A 24,409-nucleotide genomic window follows, 5' to 3' on the forward strand; every position below is an offset into this window, starting at 1 on the left:
TTCGATCCCTGGCCACACTCGGGGGTTAAGGATCCAGAGTTGCCGTGGGCTTCAGTGTAGGTCATAGATGCGGCTTGGATCCCACGTTGCTATGGCTGCGGCAGAGACTGGCAGCTGCAGCTCTGATTTGACCCCTAGCCTGGGAACCTCCATATGCCATGACTGTGGCCTTAAAAACACCAATCAATCAATCAATCAATTTAAAAAAATAAAATTTAAGAATATCAAAAGCTCAGTTTTGGACCTTCAAGCTGCAGTACCTACATAAAGCACTCCTCTCCCCCACTGAGCTTGCTGATTTCTTTCACAATATGTGAAGCTTTTTTACAGAATAGATGTTCAAGTGAGTGTGTGTACCTGTGGAAAGATTCTGGTCCTTTTCTTGTTACGGGGGGTAGAATTTTACTGTGAGACAAAACCTGGTTGAAGGAATACAGCATTAAAATAGCAGGAACATCTACTGTTCTCTGTGGCATCTGGTACAATGTGGTACCTTCTTTTATTTTTTTAATTAAAAACAATTTTTTTTTCTTTTCTTTTTTTAGGGCTGTACCCACAGCATATGGAAGTTCCCACGCTAGGGTCGAATTAGAGCTATAGCTGCTGGCCTGTGCCACAGCCATAGTAACTTGGGATCCAAGCCAGGTCTGCGACCTACACCACAGCTCACAGCAATGCCAGATCCTTACCCCACGAGTGAGGCCAGGGACTGAACTCACATCCTTATGGATACCAGTTGGGTTCATAACCCTCTGAACCACAGTTGGAACTCCGTTTTTTTTGGGGGGGAGGCGTGCCTGAGGCACATGGAAGCTCCCAGGCCAGGGATCAAATCCACGCTGTAGCACCTACCCAAGCTGCTTCCGTGACATCACCAGGTCCTTAACCCACTGCACCACAAGGGAACTCCTATGAGACATTCTTTGTGGCCTCCAGTACATTGTAGCAAAATGAACCCTTATTTTGGGAGTTCTCATTGTGGCACAGCGGAAATGAACCTGACTAGTATCCATGAAGATGCGATCCCTGGCCTCACTCAGTGGGTTAATGATCCGGCATTGCCGTTAGCTGTGGTGTAGGTCACAGATGCAGCTTGGATCCCAAGTTGCTGTGGCTGTGGTGTAGGCTGGCGTCTGCAGCTCTGATTCGACCCCTAGCCTGGGAACTTCTATATGCTGCAAGTGAGGACCTAAAAAAAAAAAAAAAGAAAGAAAGAAAGAAAAAAAAAACCTGAACCTTTATTTTGGATCAGATTGGCTCAGATTTTGTCTTTGTAACCTTGTGTTTATAACCTTGAGCAAGTCATATACCTCTAAGGAAATATCCTTATCTCTTAGAATATCTACTTTATGGGACTGTCATAATTGAAAGACACTGCCATCTGCTAAACAGGTAGAGATAATTGTAGCTGCTATAATTATCACTGATGTTCATCTTTATTGTTTGAACCAGAAAAGAACTTAGAGTTCTTTTATTTCACCCATCCTCTTTTTATGAAACAAATGAGGAAATGAATGACATTTTGATTGAGCATTAGCCATTTTCAATCTATTACCTCACTTAATCCACAAAAAAATCCCAGGACGAAGGTAAGACTGTCTCTATGTTAAAAGTCAGGAAACTGAGGTCCAGAAAGGACAGCTTCCAAGGCTGAGTAGGTCACGTAGGTAGTAACAGAACTGAGAATTCAGGACACAGACTTCCCGTCCAATAATGAGTCGGCTACACCAGTGCTTTTCAGCCTTTTCCCCAAGGCCAGAGGAGAGCGAGGCTCGTGGATGCCATAAGCCTGTACCTTCTTTAGCGCCTTCAGCTGCCCTTTCAAATGATGGCACATTTTGTGTTCTATTCCCATGTCTAAAGATAAAGGTTTCCCACTAAGCCCTTCTGAGGGTCCAGATTTATCCTCCAGCTTTGTAAAGACCCCCTTAGGATCTCTGTGACACAGCCTTGCCTCTCTTTAAGAATCCCTTTTTTCCATGGAGGGTGGAGAGCTTGCTGCTGGTTTTGATTTATTTTTATTTTTTCCGTTAACGTAAAGATTTGAAGTGCTGCTCTGCGAAGCCCGATCCCGTATTAACTCCGCGATTCTGTTTCAGATCTCGATTCCAGCTTTCTCGGTAACCCTGATAAAGAAAACCAAAACTGCCCTTCTGGTGCCAAATGCCCTGATTATAGCGACGGTCACAGACAGGGTGAGTACGCAGCAGGCCTGGCACCCAGCTTTATCCTACTCTGGGTCTCATTGCCTTTGGGGCTTCTTGCCAAGGACCAAGACCTTGAACCATAAATACCATCACCTCCGATGCTGAATCAGGAGACTAATTTTTAGGAGACTCATTTATGAAATCACAGCCTTGAGACATTTGTGTAGTGTTGCTTCCCCTGACAAGGTGATTTATTCTAATGTGATTGCTGCCAATTGTGAATTTCCTGCTGACTTCATTATACTTGTTTGACCAAGGTCAAAAAAATAAAATTCTTTCCCTAACATCCATCAGGTCAGGTCAGGCTAAATGGACCTATTTCACGTCTTTAGCATTATTTATAACACCACCACCACTACCTTGTTCATGGGGTGGGCTTGGGGAGGGGTGCGGGGAGGGTGATACTGGGGAGTCCCTGGGGCAGGGCCAGCCAGCCTCTGCATAACCTTCATCAGTGCGGCTCCAGAGCCAAGCCGGAGACATGAAACCTGAGCTTGCTATTCAGGAGCAGCTTCAGGACCAGTTCCCAGGCCCTCTTTGTTTCCAGGTTGCCTTAACTACTCCTCTGCGGTACAGAAGTTCATTGACTATTGGGCTGCCCCAGGCGTGTGCAACCTGAAATATTTGCACGGGGAGTGGTGTTTCACCTTGGCAGGGGAGAGGGAGTGGACCAGTTTGGTTACTCATTTTTCCCTTGAAATTATTTTTTAATATTTTACCTACTGTTTCTAGGAAAACAGAAAAGCTGCATTTCATTTCTAACCACACTGAATAATTTAAGGAGGGAAGGAGAGGGAGAGATAATAGAGGCTATTCTGATGAGCTAGGACAGACATTAATATCTACACTGAGTTTGGGGTTTTTTTGTTTTGTTTTGTTTTGTTTGTTTTTAATAACTCACGACTAACAAGCATTAGGTACTTGTTGCCAGGTGTACCCAAAAGGCTTTCCTTATTTTTACACATTTATGCCACACTACCACACTAAGAGAAAGGTAAGGAAACAAACCAGGAGGGACTAAATAAGCCATTTGCCCACTATCACCCACTTGGTTCATATCAGAGCCAAAATTTGCAACTCGTTCTATGCCAGAACCCATAACGTTACCTACTTTGGAATAAGGTCTTTGCTTGGAAAAGTCCATCAGGTTCTCTCATGGGAAGTGAGAGGGTAATTACAAACTTTGGAAAGGGGGTGTAAAAAGATTCTGTGGCTCCAATAGGTGGAACAGCATGAGCATTTTTATTTTCTCAATATATGGTTGATGGTGAAATCGTTTTTATGTTATTTGTCTTACAAATTACTTGTCTAGCTCGGATTTTACTTCTTTCCCATAACTTATTTCAAAGCATCCACTCAAAAATCTCTATATTTGTACAAGAAAGAATCTGGAAGTGGCTTGAAAAAGAATAAGCCTATTAAGAGCCGCTGGGAAATTTTCAATGGAAATCTAGGTCAGAACAGAGAAAGCAGACCCTTGGGAATTGTTAAATACCTTTTTTTTTTTTTTTTAAAGGGGGTTGGGGAAGGGAGGGAGAGAAATTTTAAAGAGGACCTAGCAAATACTTCTGGCTTTTCTATATTATTTAAAGTGTGTTTGAGGGTTTTGTTGCTATTGTGGGAGAACAGATTCACTTTATGCCAGGAATAGAATAAAAGCTGTGTGTGAGCAGAATGAGAAGGTAGACTCTGCCCAGAATATAGTCTACATCATTTGAAAATTTTTAAAAATTATATATATATATATACAGACAGATAAATTTAACTCTCACTTCTCATCAGGCAGTATCTGTTAACAATGATGATTTTGTTTTTCAGTACATATTTGTCTCCTTACTCTCCAGAGATTCAACTTACAAACTGCTAAAATCTGTGTGTGGACACTTAGAAGTGAGTATGACAGCCCTGAGCCTCAGTGGCTGGCTCCATTCTGTATTTCTTACAGTTTCATTGTTGATCTGTTTTTTTCCTTTTGTGAAAACAGTTTCGTTTCAATCATTGCAGAATGCAAGCATTGGCAACAGCCCCAATCCGTCTTCCCTTGAAAACAGTTTCCGGGCAGACCGCCCTTCATCTCTGCCTCTGGTGAGTTGCCTGCGTAACTGACTATCCACATGCAAAGAAAGTGAATACGGCAGTCGCAGCGTCTCCTTACACATGACCAGGGTGTCAAATCATTTTTATGTTTGGAACTAAGGACAGCGATATTTGAGGCAAAGTTGAAGAAACAGAGCATTTCTGCCCTGAAGAAGCGGGGACTGTAAGAGCCCATAAACTTTTCCAAGTAAACTGAAGGGGCGTCCTGCAAAAGAAAGGTGGTAGTGGGCACTCCTGGCCAGTTACTGGTCCCTGAAGGTATTCTTAAAATTTTGCAGTTTGTCGGTGTTGTTTTAGAGGGATTCACTAGTCTCTTTGGGTAGGGCATGATTCATTCCAAAAGTCGCTGAGTGTCTTCTATGTTCAAAGCACCAGGCTAGTGTACCCATAAGAACGCCAGGAAAAATCAAAACGAGTTGCTTTTTTAAAAACTTTATTTAACTTTGTATTGAAGTTGATTTACAACACTTTGTTAGTTTCACGTGTACAGCGCATTGATTGTTATATGCATACATAAACCCATTCTTTTTCGGAGACTCTTTCCATAAAGGTTATTACAGAATATTGAGTAGAGTTCCCTGTGCTATACAGTAGATCCTTCTTGGTTACCTATTTTATATATAGTAGTGTCTGTAGGTTAATCGCAAGCCTCTGATTTTTCCCTCTCCCCTGTGGTAACTTTAAGTTCATTTTCTTTGTCTTTCCAATTTCTCTTTCTGCAAAACTAGTTCTTGCCTTCATCACAACTTAGTAGAGAAGATGAGGGATACCCAGAAATAACTGTAAAAGAAGAAAGCTGTAGTGGCCAAGTGCAAGGTAGAGATTCTCGGATTCCCTTAGACTTTGTTGATCAAAGACTAAATTTCCAATGGGAAGTAGATCCCCCCATTTGTACAAGATTTGTACCTGTGATGGTAAAATGTCAGCCCCAAAGAGTCCTATTGTTCAAATTATTGTTCCCAAATTGATTACTGTGAATAGAGACAAACTATTACATTTAGAATGGATAAGCTGTAGTTACCAATATGGCTCAGCAGGTTAGGGACCTATTGTTTTCTATGAGGGTTCGATCCCTGGCCTCACTCACTGAGTTAAGGATCTAGCACTGCAGCAAGCTGTGGCAGAGGTTGCAGGGGCAGCTTGGATCCAGCGTTGCTATGGCTGGCAGTATTGTTGCAGGCTGGCAGCTACAGCTTCAATTTGACTCCTAGCGTGGGAACTTCCATATGCTGCAGGTGCAGCCCTAAAAAAAAAAAAAAAAAAGAAAAAAAGAATGGATAAGCAACGAGGTCCTACTATATAGCACAGGGAACTCTTCAATCTCCCGAGATAGACCATGATAGAAAATAATATAAAAAAAGAATGTATAGGAGTTCCCGTCGTGGTGCAGTGGTTAACGAATCCTACTAGGAACCATGAGGTTGTGGGTTCGGTCCCTGCCCTTGCTCAGTGGGTTAACGATCCGGCGTTGCCGTGAGCTGTGGTGTAGGTTGCAGACGCGGCTCGGATCCAGCATTGCTGTGGCTCTGGCGTAGGCCGGTGGCTACAGCTCCGATTGGACCCCTAGCCTGGGAACCTCCATATGCCGTGGGAGCGGCCCAAGAAATAGCAACAACAACAACAACAACAACAACAAAAGACAAAAAGACAAAAAAAAAAAAAAAAAAAGAATGTATATATGTTTATGACTGATTCACTTTGCTGTACATTTAAATCAACTATATACTTTAATATAAAAAAGTGGAAACAACCCTAATAGCCATCAGCTGATAATGGATAAACCAAATGTAAGGTATCCATACAATGAAATATTTTTTGACCAGAAAAAGAACTACCGATACATAATATATCATGGATGGACCTTTCCACATTATGCTAAGTGACAGAAGCCAGACATAAAAGACCGCATATTGTATGATCCCATTTATATGAAATGTCGAAAGTATAAAAATCCACAGAGGCATTGCATTAGTAGTTGCCAAGGGATGGGAGGAGGGGGAAACTGGGAGTGGGTAAATAATTTCTTTGGTTGGGGGGAGAAGGAAATATTGTGAGATAAGACAGTAGTGATGGTTATACAATGGCATGATTACTCTAAAAACTACTAAACTGTATACTTAAAATGGTGAATTCTATCTCAAGGGTTTTTTTTAAATGTACCTTAAAAAAAAAAAGGAGTGGGAAACAGTTCACAATAGATGGAAACGCATGACTTGGAATCCAACAAACCTGGTTTCAAATTTGGGTTCCACCCAGCTGAGCTATGCCATCAGACAAGCTCTTGAACTGCCCTGACTCAGTTTCTTTATCCAGTAAAGTGCCAACCTCCTGATGAGGCTGTGAAGATGAGGGGTGATTGTGTGTGTGTGTGTGTGTGGCTTTGGCATACTGTCTTATCTATGCTAGGCATCCAATAAGTATGAAATAGGAGAGACTTGAATTTTTCCATTTTCCTTCCCCTATAAATTCTTGCATGAGATTGAAATGACTGTTGAAAGGATCAAGAGACAGCACATTGAAGGGGACAGGCTGGTAATTTGCTTACAAGACACGTCCCCTCTTCTTGGCCGCTAACTAAATTGTGAAAAGGTCGCCTAATTGTACCTTTGATGGGACATTTTAATGATGCCTTCTCTTCTTGGTTCTTAAGCACTTTGGGGGCAAAGTGGTAAAGTTTCCACGCTTTTTCTCTTCTCCTCTGTCACCCTTCTGTCATTTAGAAGTAACAACAGTGACCCTGTTTTGATTTGGTTGAAGAAAAAAACTAAAGCTTTCCTTTCCGAGTCTCATTTGCTAGGCATCTTCCTTCTTGTTCCCAAAACTTTTTTTTTTTTAAGTGATTTGAAAATACCTTTCTCTGCATTTCGAACTTCCTTCAGTGTGTCTGTTCAGTCACTTTTTCTCATTACAAAGTGCTAATGAGTCTTAGGCAGCTTTACGCCTGGAAGCTTTTCTGTCATCACCATTTCAGGTTTTTTTCCTGGCCATTTGCTCTTTCAAACAAGTTGGCTACTGTTGGTCGACAGAATTCTAACTGCCCAGAACAATCTGTCTCAGTAACCAGATGCTCTGTGATCTGCGGGGCCAGCCCACTAGCATGGGGCAGCCCTTCCTTTTCCATGTCCTATACGTTAAGCCTAAGTGAAAAGGCTGGAGGTTCCAAAGGCCTGTCTGTTGAATAAGGGAAAATGGGCTTCTCTTCTCTTCCTATTTCCCCTCAGGATTTCAACGATGAATTCTCGGATCTGGATGGAGTGGTTCGGCAAAGAAGGCAGGACATGGAGGGATACAGCAGTTCTGGATCTCAGACTCCTGAATCTGAGAACTCTCGAGGTCTGAGAGATTTCTGTGTCTTGACTGAAATTGAACTGTCCACAATCCATCTTTATCTCACCCCTAAAAAACCAAAACCAACCAAAACCCAACACATCTTTGGAGCTAATAATTAAGTGGAGACTCTAAAGAAGAGGTGGTTGGGACATTCAAGGAAAAGGAATTGCCTACATGGTAAAAATCCGTTTCCCTTTATGACCATGGAACAGATCTCTTTTAAACAGACATAATCCTGGGGTGGTTGAAAGACAGAAACATACAATATTTTCTTACCTCTTCTGTAGTGATGTTTTTAATTATTACAGCTGAAGCATTCCCCCCAGTCAGTGGGCTAAGGACAGACTGCTCGTGTATCATTTTATGACTTCTTTGCTTAAATTGAGTACTGGATTTCATCCCCAAACCACTCAACCAGCCTATGAGATGATCTGTTTATATTCTTGGCCCTTATACATATGAAGGGATTGATTTGCTTTGTGGTTGATCCTATGCATTGAAATGCACTGGGGAGAAAACTCACCCAGCCACGTTTCGGCTTGCTAGATTTCCATGTGACAGAATCCCAGACAGTTCTCAACGTGTCCAAGGGAGAAGCAAAACCAACTCGGACAGATGCCCTCGTGAACAGAGTGCCTGAAGGCAAAGCCAAGAGTCTTCCCACACATGGTGAGGAATGGATTTTTCTGGGGGACGGTAGGGGCATTTGCTTGCAATTTTTACGGGATCCTCAAACGTTTCATTTTAAGACTGCCTTTCCCGTTTCCTCCCCTCCCTTCCTGCTATAGGCTTTTGCATATTAATTCATTTAATCACTCAACAAACCATACCCAGTTCCCTGCTTTACTGTGGGGGAGACAAAGATGCACAGCCTTCATGGAGGACCCATCCTTACTCTGGATACGTTGAGACTGTGATTCACGCATCACCAGTAAAAGTCACATTAGTTATTATTTACTGATGATTCTAATAAGTGGTTCCCGGCTGTGCTGTTAGGAGATCAAGGATGGTGTCAGTCTGGTTCACCAGCCACCCCATCGCCGTGCTTGGCACAGAGAAGGCTCTCACCAAATAGGTATTGAATGGCACCTGTGGGAAGGAATTGTAACCACTGGTTAAAAGAAGAACCGAAGGCTTGGCTTCGTATTTTCTCTGCTTTCTATTACCTGGAAATAATTCCCTCTCTCAAGGACTTCTTTATAAGGGACACTCCTGCATGAAGGAGACGTTATCATTATAAAGCAATCGCTTTTTGTTTTCCATCCAACAGGTCAGTCGGAACTCAGTGGAATTGTACACAGAGTAAAGTCTCAGAAATGTCCAACTCTCCACCAGATTCTTATATTCTATGCAATTGTGTAAGTAAATGTATTTACTCTGACTTAAGAAAATGATTCATTTCACTACAGGAATAATCTCCTCACATTACCAAGAACTATTGGGAATCTCAGTTGTCTCTAATGTGACCCAAATCTTGGGGGGGGGCAATTTTTATCTACTTCAGCATCTTTTTTCTTAAACTTAGGTCCCATTTTCATATTCATCCCATTCTTAAATAACTAGCAAGAAAGCAGGAAGGAAAAGCAAAAGATGCCAGATCCAGCAGAGGAGTAAATTCTGAATAGATACTCTTAGTCGGGAAATTGTTTCCTGAATTATGAAGCATCTTTTTTCTTTTTTTTTTTTTTTTCTTTTTTTTCTTTTTTTTCAGGTCTGCACCCACGGCATATGGAGGTTCCCAGGCTTGGAGTCGAATCAGAGCTTTATCTGCCGGCCTACACCGCAGCCACAGCCACAGCCACAGCAACGTGGGATCCAAGCTGCATCCTCAGCCTACACCACAGCTCACTGCAGTGCTGGATCCCTAACCCACTGGGTGAGGCCAGGGATCAAACCTGTATCCTCATGGATTCTAGTCAGGTTCATTACCACCAAGCCACAATGGGAACTCCTGTTCCTGTTGTTTATTTTGCCATCTGTTCTGTGTCCTCCGGATAGAGACCAAAACAACTTTTGGTCAGCACATTGCATCCCCTTTATTGAAAACTTGGGCATCAGCTTAACTTCCCTCTCAGCTTCCAGTCTATAACCAGTTGTTCTAAAAATAGCCTGACCTAGTTCTAGGCTGTTCCTTATAACCCAGAAGGACACACCCAGTTTGGTTTCCAGATAAAGCAGGGAATTTTTGAGTCACAGGATTGGACACTTGCTGGCCCGGGCCTTCGACAGTACCTGGTGGGAAGAGAAGCACCAGCTGGGTAATCGACCTTGGCTGGCCTTGCATGACACCCCGGAGTGGCCATTATTTTCAATTGAGGCACTAGAGACTTTTCAGTGTCCTCTAGTTCTCAAGTTTAGTGGCAACTATCAGTCTTGAAAAAAAGTCTGTGTAAAGTCTCTTGAGCCACGTTATTTTGGAAAAGAGCTTGCTTCAGACGTAAAGTGTTGCCTCTGAGTTTATTGTTTTATGAACATCCATTAGATCCTGGCCAGGAACCTACTGAGAGTGTTTCTTTTATCCTTTCCCAGTGTCTGCGCACTAATCATCTCGACCTTCTACATGAGATACAGAATTAATACGCTGGAGGAACAGCTGGGGTCACTCACCTCCACTGTGGACACCCACCAGCCCGAGTAAGACAGCTCCCTCCAGTGCTCTCATCTGCTTGCTGTTCACATTAGTATAATGTTTGATCTGAGCTTGGCCTCCTTCCTAGCGAACATTAGTTGAGGATATATTTCTGTAAGAGACATTTTACTAAGTGTGTATATGGAAAGTAAAGAGGGAGGAGAGTCCTAGAAAAGAATGAATGACCTGACTCTGCATGTTCCTGAGTTGCTGTCATGTCTCCAGTGATAAGCCAAGAAACAAGCCTAATTTTACTTTATCTTGTTCTCTCTCTTTTTGAGGGGTGGGGGGCAAGGGGGGGTCTTTTGTCTTTTTTAGGGCTGCATCCGTGGCATACAGAGGTTCCCAGGCTGGGGATCTAATTGGAGCTGTAGCTGCCGGCCTCCACCAGGGTCACAGCAATGCAGGATCCGAACTGCATCTTCGACCTACACCACAGCTCACGGCAATGCCGGACCCTTAACCCACTGAGCGAGGCCAGGGATCCAACCCAAGACCTCATGGTTCCTAGTCGGATTCGTTAACCACTGAGCCCCGACGGGAACTCCTACGTTATCTTGTTCTCTTATCTCAAGACTCCATTGTGACCTTGGCCTGTGTATCAAAATATTCAAGTTTATCTTCATAAAATGGCAGTGAGTCAAGATATGCATAGAAGAGAAACAATTCAAGTAATTGGAATATTTCATCATATATACCTCTTTATATAAATGAGTTTAGACAAAGAGTTATATACGTAAATGGGTTTATATAAACTCATTTATTTATAAAACTCTTGACCTCTATAGAGATCCATGTAATCAGTTGAATGCATCTGTAAAGATTTTCTACCACACTATTTTTAAAACCTAATTAAATCTATTGACATTAAGGAGTTCCCATCATGGCTCAGCGGAGATGAATCCGACTAGGAACCATGAGGTTGTGGGTTTGATCCCTGGCCTCGCTCAGTGGGTTAAAGATCTGGCGTTGCTGTGGCTATAGTGTAGGCCAGCAGCTGTAGCTCCAGTTAGACCCTTAGCCTAGGAATCTCCATATACCATGGGTACGGCCCCAAAAGAGAAAAAAAACAAACTATTGACATTGAGAGCACACCTTTAAATCCATTTACATGAGGATTTTTGACACATTCCCTAAAAGTAAATCATTTCATGTTAAAAGCATACTTTTTAGCCCAAGTTTTAAAAGTACAGATATTTCTTTACATAGTACGAACCATGAGACTACTAGAATAGATGCATTTACACACAAGTACAGTTTCCTCCCATTATATCTTCACCATAACCTTATAAGATAGCTATTGTTCCCATTTTATAGATGAGGAAACTGAGACTCGGAGAGAGAGTTAATTTAATGTCTTATTAAAGTTTGTCACAGAATCAGGACTGAGGTCTGTGATTACAAAAACCATAGACTTCTCAGTCCACCAGTGGTTCCTTGCTCATGAGGACGAGCCTAAAAGTGCATCCCGGATATTTTCAGTGTGTGCAAGAATCATTTGGAGGGCTTATTCGTGAAGGCCATCAGGACCCCTGCTCCCAGTATCTGGTGCTGGGCTGGAGTCTACACTTTGAGAACTATCATCCTACACAATTTTAGGGCCTTTTGGGGGGCGGGGTGGAATGGGGGGCATGCCTGTGGCACAAGGAAGTTCCCAGACCAGGGATCAAACCTGGAGTTCCTGTCGTGGTTCAGCAGTTGTCAAACCCGACTAGCATCCATGAGGGCATGGGTTCGGTCCCTGGCCTCGCTCAGTGGGTTGAGGATTTGGCATTGCTGTGAGCTGTGATGTAGGTCACAGACACGGCTCGGATTCTTCATTGCTGCAGCTGTGGCATGGGCCAGTGGCTACAGCTCTGATTCGACCCCTAGCCTAGGAACCTCCATATGCCACAGGTGTGGCCCTAAAAAGACCCAAAAAAAAAAAAGTGTACCACAGCAATGACCCAAGACACAGCAGTGACAATGCAAGATACTTAATCCACTGTGCCACAAGGGAACTCCTCTAGGGCCTTTCTTAAAACTCTAACAGTTACCTAAACACCTTGTTCTGTGGCTTATGCATATGCTAGTGCAGGTTGTTTTTAAAGCATAAATATGCATTTGAACCAATAATACAGAAGTGTAATGTATGGGCTGTGATGGAGCCAACCCTGCCCTTACTCTGTCTCCTGTTGTTCAGAATGTTAATGTGCTCAGAGCTAGGAGGCGACACTGCATTACTACAGACTGTAAGTTCACCGTCATATAAGGGGTTGATTGTATTAGGAAAATGTACCTCACATCCTGTTATGATTTAATTAGCTTGGTGATGATGAGGGGGAAATTCCACTAATGAAAGGCAAATGGAGTATTTATTCTACTGTTGAAATCATCAACCCAGCAGGTGGTACAATCTGAAAAACAACATTTAAAGGAATAAAAGGAGTTCCCGTGGTGGCGCAGTGGTTAACAAATCTGACTGGAAACCATGAGGTTGCAGGTTCGATCCCTGCCCTTGCTCAATGGGTTAACAATCCGGCGTTGCCGTGAACTGTGGTGTAGGTCGCAGACTCGGCTCGAATCCTGTGCTGCTGTGGCTCTGGCGTAGGCCAGTAGCTATAGCTGCGATTCAACCCCTAGCCTGGGAACCTCCATATGCCGCAGGAGCGGCCCAAGAAATGGCAAAAAGACAAAAAAATAAATAAATGAAGGAATAAAAATCACAAAGGTCACATATGACATGAGGTCAGGGAATTAATTTCCCTCCTATGCTGGGACATTAACAAAGTAATTTTACAGGACCTCAGCTTCCTCAGTCTCTTTATCCAGGGCCATCCATCCATAGTGCCCAGGTAGCTAAAGCCACACTTGCAAATCTCACTGTTGTCATCGGTACAGAACCCGCCATTTGAATATATGCCTCGTACCAGCTTTGTTATTATGTTCACAGCCTGTAGATTGTCAGAAGTTCATGTGAAGAAATCAGTACCCTGAGTCTCAGATCCCTCATCTAGAAAACACAAGATTTAGATTCAACTTCCTTTTTAGGATCTAAGATTTTGACACTATAGACCAAGGATAAAGAAAAAACTTTCAGTGCTACTCAACTGAGAAACATCTGATTGCTTTCTTAATATTTAGATAGTCATCAAAAAGCTACCAAATATCAAAAGTGGATCCCATATAAAATTGACCAGTCAATGCCATCTGAAAACATGACAGCTAAAATTAAATCACAACCAAGGGAGTTCCCATCAAGGCTCAGCAGAAACAAATCTGACTAGCATCCATGAAGACACGATCCCTGGCTTAGCTTAGTGACTTAAGGATCTGGCATTGTCATGAGCTGTGGTGTGGGTCACAGATTCGGTTCAGATCTGGCATTGCTGTGGCTATGGTATAGGCCAATGGCTACAGCTCTGATTTCATCCCTAGCCTGGGAACTCCACATGCTGCAGGTGTGGTCCTAAAATGCAAAAAAAAAAAAAAAAAAATCACAACCAAGAAAGAGAGAGGAGATACAGACCATGATTCTTAACCTTAACAAGAAAATCTGAGAAATGGTTTCAGAGCAGCTCTCCGGGAAAATGTACACACATTTCAAATTTCCTCCAGTTTTAGCTGGTACAGGACCCTAGTGGTGGCCAGATTAAGAGCCCAAGCCTTTAACAGTCAAATGATCAACAGTGACTACATCAGTCAGTTAATGACAAGACAAGGGCAACTGCATTTGTACGGCAGGTCCCAAAGGAGGAACTACAGAAGTCTCACACATCAGGAGAAGTTTTCTTCTAACCGTCAGTAAATGGTTGCTTCTCCCATAAACGATACGTATACGACTGAGAAGAATAATTCTTGCCAAGGTGTGTGCTGTCACGGGCAGAGAGAGGATACGAGGAGTTAATAAAAGGGGTCTAGGAAACCACATGCTTGAGAATAATTGCTTTTTGTTTGGAAGCCAAGGCACAACACAGCCACTTAAACCAAAAATAGCTTAAGAGATGTCCAGCTCAGCTTGGAAGAATGAGTCCCCTGAACATCTAGTCTGGAGTGGGGGATCACTGCAGGGCCTTTCTATGTTACCAACTTAAATGCACACTGTCTTCTCCTATAACCTAGCTTTCTGTTTAAATAAATTTAAGAAGTGTTCATTCCACTTCTTCCTTGGCTGTCCCTACCCACAATGATTTTTCTCTTTGGTCTTACAGACAGCCAGCCCCCTCCGGCCTGGGATCACAAGTGCAGTTAAACGTGGAAGTCCTCTGCCAAGAGCTTACAGCCAACATAATGAGATTGGAAAAGGTGACAGCTTGCTTTCCTGTCTTGCCGGCAGTTGTGGGAGTGCCTGTCGACCGCCCCAGTTCAGGGGCGTGCAACAGACAACGTAGATGAGCAAACCCAGCCAGGGGATCTCCCACAAATAGCCTCCTACCTTCTTTTCTTTGTTAGTCAACCTTGTAGTTTTCCTCCTAGGTTAGAAATAACTTTCTGTATCCCAGGGCCCAATGGTGGTAAGTGACAGCTGACACGGGCTTCGGGGGAGGGACACAGTAGGGAGTGTCCCGACCAGAGAGAGCAGCCTCAACTCCACCCAGACGGGTTGTTGCTATACATAAAGTCTTGCATTCAGTCTCTGTATGCTTGCTGTATGTCATTGTTCCCATTGGACAAAAGAATCCAAGTTTCAAGTTAACTGGCTCAAGGAGACACACCTGGGGAGTTGGCAGACCTGGAATCTGAAGCAGATCTGATGCCAAAGCTGTGCTTAGAAGCTCTCTGCTTTTTGCTCCTCAGGATCCAACCCTGGGGATACGGCCACTGAATAGGCGGGTGAACAAGAGACAAAAGTAGGCACCTAGAAACATTCCCAAGTTAAACCCAGCTCATGTTTCTTACTACGTCTTTCAGTGTGTCTCTCCCTTTCCACCTGATGCTTTATTTTGACCTTTATCATTCAAGGTTCAGGGTGAATTCTTCAATTCGAATCGCTGCCACAAACGCCCAGTAGCCTTGCATAATAGAGCAGTTTCTTCTTGGGAAGAAAGGTGAAATACAAAGGAGTCAAATTATGCTTGTCCTGGGTTACTAAATCATATCTAGCATTTAATCACTCAAGTATGGAGAGCAAAGGAGTCTGCAGACTCATGTTCTAAACCAGGACCTGACAGATAAATTTCCATTGACTCATTGTATCTGTGGGCAAACTTGAAAACTTTTTCTCTTGGAAATCCACAATTAGCCTGGAGAAAGAATGGGGTAGCCATCAGAATAGTTTCCCTTTCTATAATGTTAGTTGCTGATAATTTTTTTTTTTTTTGAATCAATGAAATGCTTAGACATGTTTGGCTTGCATGCTGAGCTGGAGAAGGGGATGGGGGTCCTGGGCCATCTGGCTTCAGAGGTCTCCTCAAGTTCTCTAAGATGCGCACCGTCTCAGGCCACTCTGGCCCCTCCTACCAGTCTAAACAGTGTGAAGTCAGATCTCCTCATGGTTTGGATTTGCTTTTTCCTGATGACTACTGCTGCTAAGCATCTTTTCACGTATTTATTGGCCATATGGATTTTCTTCTGTAAATTGCCCATTTATTTCCTTTGTTTGACTTTTGGGGTTTTTGTCTTTGTGTTTTAAACATTTTGGCTATCAGTCTTTTTTTTTTTTTTTTTTTTTTTTTTTGTCTTTTTGCCTTTTCCAGGGCCGCTCCCACAGCGTATGGAGGTTCCCAGGCTAGGGGTCCAATTGGAGCCGTAGCCGCTGGCCAACACCAGATCCGAGCCACATCTGTGACCTACACCACAGCTCATGGCAACACCGGACCCTTAACCCACTGAGCAAGGCTGGGGACCGAACCCTCAACCTCATGGCTCCCAGTCGGATTCATTAACCACTGCGCCACGACGGGAACTCCGGCTATCAGTCTTTTATTTCAGTTCTTTTTCTACCTTCCTACTCCTGTTTTCCCATTTATCTTTGGTCCTTTGGGAGAGGTAGGGAGATATGAAGTAGGTATATGGGGGATGAAAGCAATAGCTTTCATGAGTAAAGAAGCAAATACTGGAGTTCCCATTGTGGCTCAGTGGTTAACGAACTTGACTGGCATCCATGAGGACGTGGGTTCCATCCCTGGCCTTGCTCATTCTGTTCCCTATTCTGCTACTTACTGTGTGACTGGTCTTGTTACATAGTGTCTCTGGCCCTTAGTTTCATGCATAAAACTTGCTTGTGTGTGTGTGGCATTCGGTCAAGGTGAGCATACAGGACGTTCCCAGCACGGGCTGATAAGACAGATGTCTTTCTCTTCATTTACCCTGGGTATGCCTGTAGAACATCACAGAACGTTCTTCCCAAAGAAGACAATGTTCTCTTTCTTTTGTTCCGCCAGGCTCCTACTCCCATCACAGCTTTGGTTCCTGAGAATTCCTGTTGTAAATTCTATAGTTTGTTTACCCATCAAAATTTTACCACATGCATTTTTAAAGCCCAGCACTGTACTCGGATACACAGGCACGTTTCCCATGAAATTCTCAGTCTTTTGGAAAGTATTGTATCTAATAGGAGTGTTTGACCTTATTTGTGGTGTTTGTCTGAGTCAAAGCACTAAATGGGTTCTGTCAAGACTGGGTTCCCATCGTCTCTGAATGCATTTGGGTCACACCTGGTGTTGCCATTGCCTTGTGTTCTGTTTCTCTTCGTCTCTACTGACATTTTCATCCTATGTGCCATCTTTCATTCTCAGCACTTTTTTCATTTTAAGGTGGATTGTCAAACAGAATTCTATGCCACGATACTGCATTTATTTGCCCGGTTGAAATTTAACCCATGTGTAGCTGTCTGTTCAAAGTAGAACAGATTAGTCTCAAGCATCTGTATAGACCACAGCAAATATGCCCATAATATACTCCATGCTATTTAATAATAACAAGAGTTTTTCTCTTATTTCAAGATACAAAACAACTTACAAAAGCTGCTCGAGAATGGTGACTGACCGCCCAGATGGCTTGGGCCAATGGAATACCTCGCACTTTCCCTTTGAAGTAGGTGCTCCCCGAGGCGTTCTGGTGGAGCGCCCCCTTCTGGCCAGAAGAGTGAGCAGACGGGCGTCCCCAGCCTCGCTTGCCCCTGGTGGTCTCCGGCTCAGCAAAACGGAAAGGGAATAATTTTGGTTCCCGTGCAATAAAAGTGGACCTTCACTCTCTGAGGAAGTTTTCAATGCTGCTGCCTGAAGAAAACAGACCCATCTCTGGAGGTCTCAGGAAGGGCCCAGTGGACATCCTTGGATGGTTGTGATTTAGCAGGTTCATGGGACTGTCAGCAAATACACTCCACTCCAGGCCTTTTGAGCCCTCTCTGCCCTCCTTTGCTCTCCTGTACACCCCTCTTAACCGACCTGCAAACTAAGGGATGGATAGATCATGTGCCAACAAACTTGATTGATGGAGTTCTTTAAAGAATTAGCCATGGCTCTCCAAAAAGAAAAAAAAAAAAAAAAAAAACGGACAGACTTGCTTTAAACAAATAACATTTTAGTCTGTGTTTCTTCTGTTCACGTGTTCTGGTTTAAGTCGCCTGTGTATATTAACTTCTCGGTGGAGTACTGGCAAGATTATCAGACAAAACAGCTTAAACTATCCCATTTTGTGTTCTGTTCCTCTAGCTAATAACTTAATAGAACTGATTCTCACCCAGCCCAGGTCAAGAATCTGTGAGACGTGAAACTGAAGTACTAATTCAACTTACTTTGAAACCAAAACTAATGTTTAAACCAAAAAGCATAATAGTGATTTTGAGGCAAGATGAAAAACTGCATTTTAAAAATTGTAGGTGGACTGTTTTCATTTCGAAGCAGAATGTCTGTTGTGAATGCTGAAACCCATTTCAGGATGATGATAGCATGCTTTTCTCTTTTGCTGACTAAAATATATATGGTGGTTTGCTAACTTCTATTGACCATATGGGCTGGCTGGTTTTTATTAATAATTATTTAGGTACCCTAAGATCTATAATATAAAAGATATTCTGTTTATCTACAATGCATTTTATAATCATTTCTATGAAATGTATTTTGTTTAATCGAATAAGCTAATAAGTGAATTGGTTACATCATTTGTATTTGTTAGCCTACCAGACAAGAATCATGCCTGGTGTACCCCTGGCTTTTAATAAATACTCATTGGTTAAAATGTCCTGCTAACCCTCTGTTTTGTCAGTTTGTAAATTCTTTTAACTAAAACAATATTTTTTTTTTTGTCTTTTTGCCATATCTTGGGCCGCTCCCATGGCATATGGAGGCTCCCAGTCTAGGGGTCCCACCGGAGCTGTAGCCACCAGCCTATGCCAGGGCCACAGCAACATGGGATCTGAGCCACATCTGCCACCTACAGCACAGGTCACGGCAACACCAGATCCTTAACCCACTGAACAAAGCCAGGGATCGAACCCGCAACCTCATGGTTCCTAGTCGGATTCATTAACCACTGCACCACGACGGGAACTCCCAAGACAATATGCTTTTTAATTGCTTCTCACCCCCTCCTTACTGCTTACAACTCACCCACACTTCTTTGTTCCCAGTTATTCATTCTCCACCCCTCCCCCCAAAAAAGATTTAAGTTACGGTTGCAACCATCTAAGAAAAAGAAAATGAACCTTGAAATCAAAAAGCCAATGCTTGATTCCTAGAGCTTGATTTGATGAGTTATGTGACCTTAAACAAGCTATTTGGTCATTTTCCTCCCATCTTATTGATCAAGGAAAAGTGCCAACAGAAAATGTCATTGTGAGCATTAAATGTGATCATGTGTCTAAAAGCACATCGTCAAGGAAGCAAGTAGTGTACTCTCTTACCAGGAACTATGTTATTTTTTAAAATATGTCCATTTCCAATGGTATAGTTTCATAAAAGTTCTGTGTCACAACCTAATAGTTAAAACCCACTAGAGATTCAAGAATGGACGAGCCACCTTGGGAGAGATTGTATAACCGGATGAAGAGCCTTTAAAAGGTTCAAATTTCAGGGAATTAGTAATCTATCCAGGAATTTATCTCAAAGCAATAAGCAGAGATCTAGTCAAAGATTTTTATACAAAAAATATTGTTTGAATCTCAAATGGCAAAATATTAGAGACTATTCAGTAGCACAGCAGTTATTATGTCACTATTTACAACTGTATTGTCAAAAATGGCATAGAAAATAGCATTAAAAGGGTTAGTATAAAACTGTGGTATAACCAGATTTTATGAAGAAATTTCTATGTGTGTATGTACACATATACACACACACACATACATGGAAGCATACATACTCTAACCGTTTCTAAATTTTATAAGTTCTAACCTTTTTTTAATCAGATAAGTTGATTTTTAAAAGTTGTTTTGTTTTTTTTTTAATCTTTTTAGGGCCACACGTGCAGCATATGGAGGTTCCCAGGCTAGGGGTCGAATCGGAGCTGTAAACGCCGGCCTACGCCAGAGCCACAGCAACTCGGGATTTGAGCCTCATCTATGACCTACACCACAGCTCACGGCAATGCCAGATCCTTAACCCACTGAGCGAGGCCAGGGATCGAACCTGCGTCCTCATGGATACTAGTCAGATTCATTTCCAATGAGCCATGACAGGAACTCCTGATTAAAAATATTAAGTGGCTCTCAGCTGACAAGTACACCTCCCCCTCCCCACCCCCTACAAACAACACTGCTGCTAACTGTCCAAGGAGCCACTTTTTAAAGTGGTTTTCCCAACAACCGCTACAGGCAACTCCTCCAAGGAGAAAGAAACACCTTGTAACTTCTAGATTTAGAAAAATGAAGTAATGCCATCTGTAGCAACATGGATGGACACAGAAATTACCGTACTGAGTGAACTAAGTCATACAGAGAGAGACAACGATCATATGAGATCACTAGTACGTGACATCTAATAAAGAATGATACAGGGGAACTTGTTAATAGAACAAAATCAGACTCAAAGATTCCAAAACCAAACTTAGGGTTGCCAAAGGGGAAATGTTGTGGGGAGGGGATAAAATGGGAGTTTGGGATTGACATAAACACACTGCTATGTATATATATGGAATGGATGAGTGACAAGGACCTATAGTACAGCATGGGGAAATCTACCCAATCTCTAGTGACCTATATGGGAAAAGAATTTGAAAAGGAATGCATATATGCATATACCTAACTGAATCACACTGCTGTACACCTGAAACTAACACAACATTGTAAATCAACTATATTCCAATAAAATTTAACCTAAAAGATTGCTGGAGTTCCTGCCGTGGCTCAGTGGTTAATGAATCCGACTAGGAACCATGGGGTTGCAGTTTCGATCCCTGGCCTTGTTCAGTGGGTTAAGGATCCAGCATAGCCTATGAGCTGTGGTGTAGGTTGCAGATGTGGCTCGGATCTGGCATTGCTGTGGCTCTGGCATAGGCTGGCAGCTACAGCTCCGATTTGACCCCTAGCCTGGGAACTTTCATATGCCGTGGGTGCAGCCCTAGAAAAGAAAAAAAGACAAAAAAAAAAAAAAGTTAGCTGGTTATAATACTATTTCTAGGCATTCTGACTTTTTAATCAACGATTAAACATATACTATTTTGGCAACTAGAAATCCCTGTCTTATATAAGTAAAATAGAAATGTTATTATTATTGACCTCTCAAGCTGAGTGAATATTTAAGATTCTTCCCTCATATACCCCACCACTCCAAGGCATTTCCCAGGTATTCATTTATGCAGTCCTTGGGAACCATCCCAGATGCATTTTTTTTAAATATATTAAGCCTTATTTATTTAGAAAATAAAAACAAACGCTACTTATACATACAGATTCAGTAAGAGCAATCTTTTCAAATGATAAATGCATCCCTGTCTTCCTCTGCTGGCTTCCCATTGTTTTTTTTTTAATTGATGTATAGTTGACTTAACAAATGTTGTGTGTTTCTTTCTGGTGTGAAACAAAGTGATTCAGATCATAGATATACACACACATACATATATTTTTCATATTCTTTGCCATTACAGGTTATTACAAGATATTGAATGTGGTCCCCTGTGCTATACAGTAGGACCTGGTTGTCTGCCTTTTTTATATATAGTAGTGTGTATCTGCTAATCCCAAGCTCCTCATTTAGCCCTCCCCCACTTCCCCTTTGGTAACCATAAGTTTGTCTTCTACCAGACACATTTTTAAAATGCCTTTTCCTTGCCTTCCACAATTCATTCTATTTCATAAATTCATGGAGTCAGATTGAAAGTTTTCCAACTTATATATGATTTGTGCTGTATATTGTTTTGATGTATGTACCCCAATAATTCGAGTCAGGTGATTCTTTCCCTGTTTATCTATTTCTGATGATCTAAATGATGGATGGACACCTATAATATGGACACTAGTATGTTAGAAAGAGCCCAGGTGGTTTTGCTTTCAAGCTTTTTTTTTTTTTTTTCTTTTTAGGGTCGCAGGTGTGGCATATGGAAGTTCTCACGCTTGGGGTCGAATCGGAGCTATAGCTACCGCCATAGAAATGGCAGATCTGAGCCACATCCTCAACTTACACCACAGCTCAAGGCAATGCCAGAACCTTAAACCACTGAGTGAAGCCAGGAATGGAACCCACATTCTCATGGATGCGTATCAGGATCATTTCTGCTGAGCCACAATGGGAACTCCTCAAGCATTTTTTTGTTTAAGTCAAAAATCTACTCATCAGTAACAGTTAATGCTGTCATTTGAGATCCATAATCTGATCTTCTTACAGAGGAGCTCAGTGATACAATATTCTTTTCATGCACTTCTTTTAAGCCTGTCCCTGCTAATAATGATATTACCAGTTCTTGACTTTAAAAAAAAAAAATCAGAAACATCAAATGGAGCATCTTTGACCAGTAAATTTCCAGCATGTTTGTCTTTTCTAAATTCCAAGCCTTACTCAAAGCAATCCACAGATCAACACAATCCCTATGAAGATTCCAATAGCATTTTTCACAAAAATAGAGCAAGCAATCCTAAAATTTATATGGAATCACAAAAGACCCCAAATAGCCAAACAAAGCAATCTTAAGAAAGAGGAACAAAATGGGGGCACAACACTTCCTGATTTATGAGTATATTACAAAGCAATAGTAATCAAAACAGTATGATACTGGCATAAAAACAAACACATAGATCAATGGAACAGAAATGAGAACCCAGAAATAAACTCACACATATAAGGTTAATTATAACAAAGGAGACAAGAACATGCAATGGGGAAAGAACAGTGTCTTCAATAAAATGTGTTGGGAAAACTAGACAACCACATGCAAAAGAATAAAATTGGCCTCTATCTTATACAAAAAAATTAACTCAAAATGAATTAAAGACATTCAATATCTGAATAGATATTTTCCCAAGTAAGACATACAGATGGGCAACAGGCACTTGAAAAGATGCTCAATGTCACTAATCATTAGGTAAATGCAAATCAAAACCATAACAAGATATCAGCTCATATCTGTTAGAATGGATATTATAAAAAAATAAAAAATAATAAGTGCTGGTGAGTTTGGTGAAAAGGGAACCCTTCCTTGTACAGTGATGGTGGGAATGTAAATTGTTGCAAACAGTATGAAGTTTCCTCAAACAATTAAAAATAGGACAACCATACAATCCAGCAATGCCATTCTGGGTGTCTATATGAAGAAGACAAAACACTAACTTGAGAAGATATATACACCCCATGTTCACTGTAGCATTATTTACAACAGCCAAGATATGGAAACAATGCAAGTGTCTATAGATGGATGAATGGATAAAGAAAAAGTGATGTGTGTATTCTCTCTCTCTCTCTCTCTCTCTCTCACACACACACACACACACACAGAGGAATATTAATCAGCCATAAAAAGAATGAAATCTTACCATTTTTGCAGTGTAGATGGACCTTTAGGGTATTGTGCTAAGTGATATAAATCAAACAGAGAAAAACAAGTACTTCATGAGCTCACATATATGCAGAATCTGAAAACATAAAATAAAAACCAAGCTTGTAGATACAGAGAACAGTTTAGCAGTTGCCAGAGGCAGGGGGCAGAGGTCAAAAAGCATGAAGGGGGTCAAAAGGTACAAACTTCTAGTTATAAGTTCATGGGGGTATAATGTACAGCAAAGTGATTATAGTTAATAATACTGTATTGCATATTTGAAAGATGCTGAGAGTAGGTCTTAAGTTATCACATCAAAAAAAATTCAACTATCAGCAGTGAATGATATTAACTAGACTTGTGATCATTAAGCAGTTTATACAAGTATTGAATCATGATGTTGTACACCTGAAACTAATAAAATGTTGTATGTCAATTATATCTCAATTTTTAAAAAAGAAAAAGGAAAGAAGAACTCGTTTCTAGCTACCACTGCTAGGGCAAAATTCCTTCCATTGTCTGCTTTTAATCTCCTAAGGGATTCTAAGTCTAATTCTGTCTTCTAGGGAAGAGCATTTCCTCAAAGAACATTTATTTAATTATTTTTATTTTTTTAGGGCCATAACTGCAGCATATGGAAGTTCCCAGGCTAGGGGTCCAATCAGAGCTGTAGCTGCCGGCCTACACCACAGCTCATGGCAATGCCAGATCCTTAACCCACTGAGCGAGGCCAGGGATCCAACCTACAACCTCATGGATACTAATTGGGTTCTTAACCCACTCAGCCACAACAGGAACTCCTCTTGTTTGAAGTTTTAGCAGCAAAATATTAGAGACTATTCAGTATCAGAGCATTGCAATTATATCACTATTTAGAACTATATTATCAAAATGACATAGGAAATAGCATGAAAAGAGTTAGCATAAAACTATATGGTATGATCGAATTTTATGAAGAAACTGCTATGTGTGTGTGTGTAACACACACAAGTCCCTGAAAGAGAATACAAAGTAAAGAATACTTGTTTTGGAGTTCCCGTCGTGGCGCAGTGGTTAATGAATCTGACTAGGAACCATGAGGCTGCAGGTTTGGTCCCTGCCCTTGCTCAGTGGGTTAATGATCTGGTGTTGCCATGAGCTGTGGTGTAGGTTGCAGATGCAGCTCAGATCCCACGTTGCTGTGGCTCTGGCGTAGGCTGGAAGCTACAGCTCCTATTAGACCCCTAGCCCGGGAACCTCCATATGCTGCGGGAGTGGCCCA

General features: G+C 41.8%; 1 protein-coding gene across 2 annotated transcripts in view; it reads left to right on the forward strand.

Annotated features, from left to right (window-relative positions):
• GRAMD2B (GRAM domain containing 2B) overlaps window positions 1-18,423 on the forward strand; it is a 108,742-nt gene extending 90,319 nt beyond the window's left edge. Inside the window, exons 6-14 of one of the 2 annotated variants that reach the window (XM_021079875.2) lie at window positions 2,100-2,195; window positions 4,026-4,097; window positions 4,212-4,292; window positions 7,526-7,637; window positions 8,181-8,303; window positions 8,905-8,992; window positions 10,164-10,268; window positions 14,454-14,547; window positions 17,187-18,423. In XM_021079875.2, coding sequence (XP_020935534.1) covers window positions 2,100-2,195; window positions 4,026-4,097; window positions 4,212-4,292; window positions 7,526-7,637; window positions 8,181-8,303; window positions 8,905-8,992; window positions 10,164-10,268; window positions 14,454-14,547; window positions 17,187-17,228 — 813 coding nt within the window. In that variant the 3' untranslated portion in view covers window positions 17,229-18,423. 2 annotated transcript variants of the gene reach the window in all.
• Window positions 18,424-24,409: the final 5,986 nt, after the last annotated feature.

Source organism: Sus scrofa, chromosome 2 (genome assembly GCF_054392235.1).
Source record: "Sus scrofa isolate SSC_HxYL_T2T_F1_AM1 chromosome 2, Sscrofa_HxYL_maternal_Yorkshire_Landrace_v2.0, whole genome shotgun sequence".
NCBI classification, from domain to species: Eukaryota; Metazoa; Chordata; class Mammalia; order Artiodactyla; family Suidae; genus Sus; species Sus scrofa.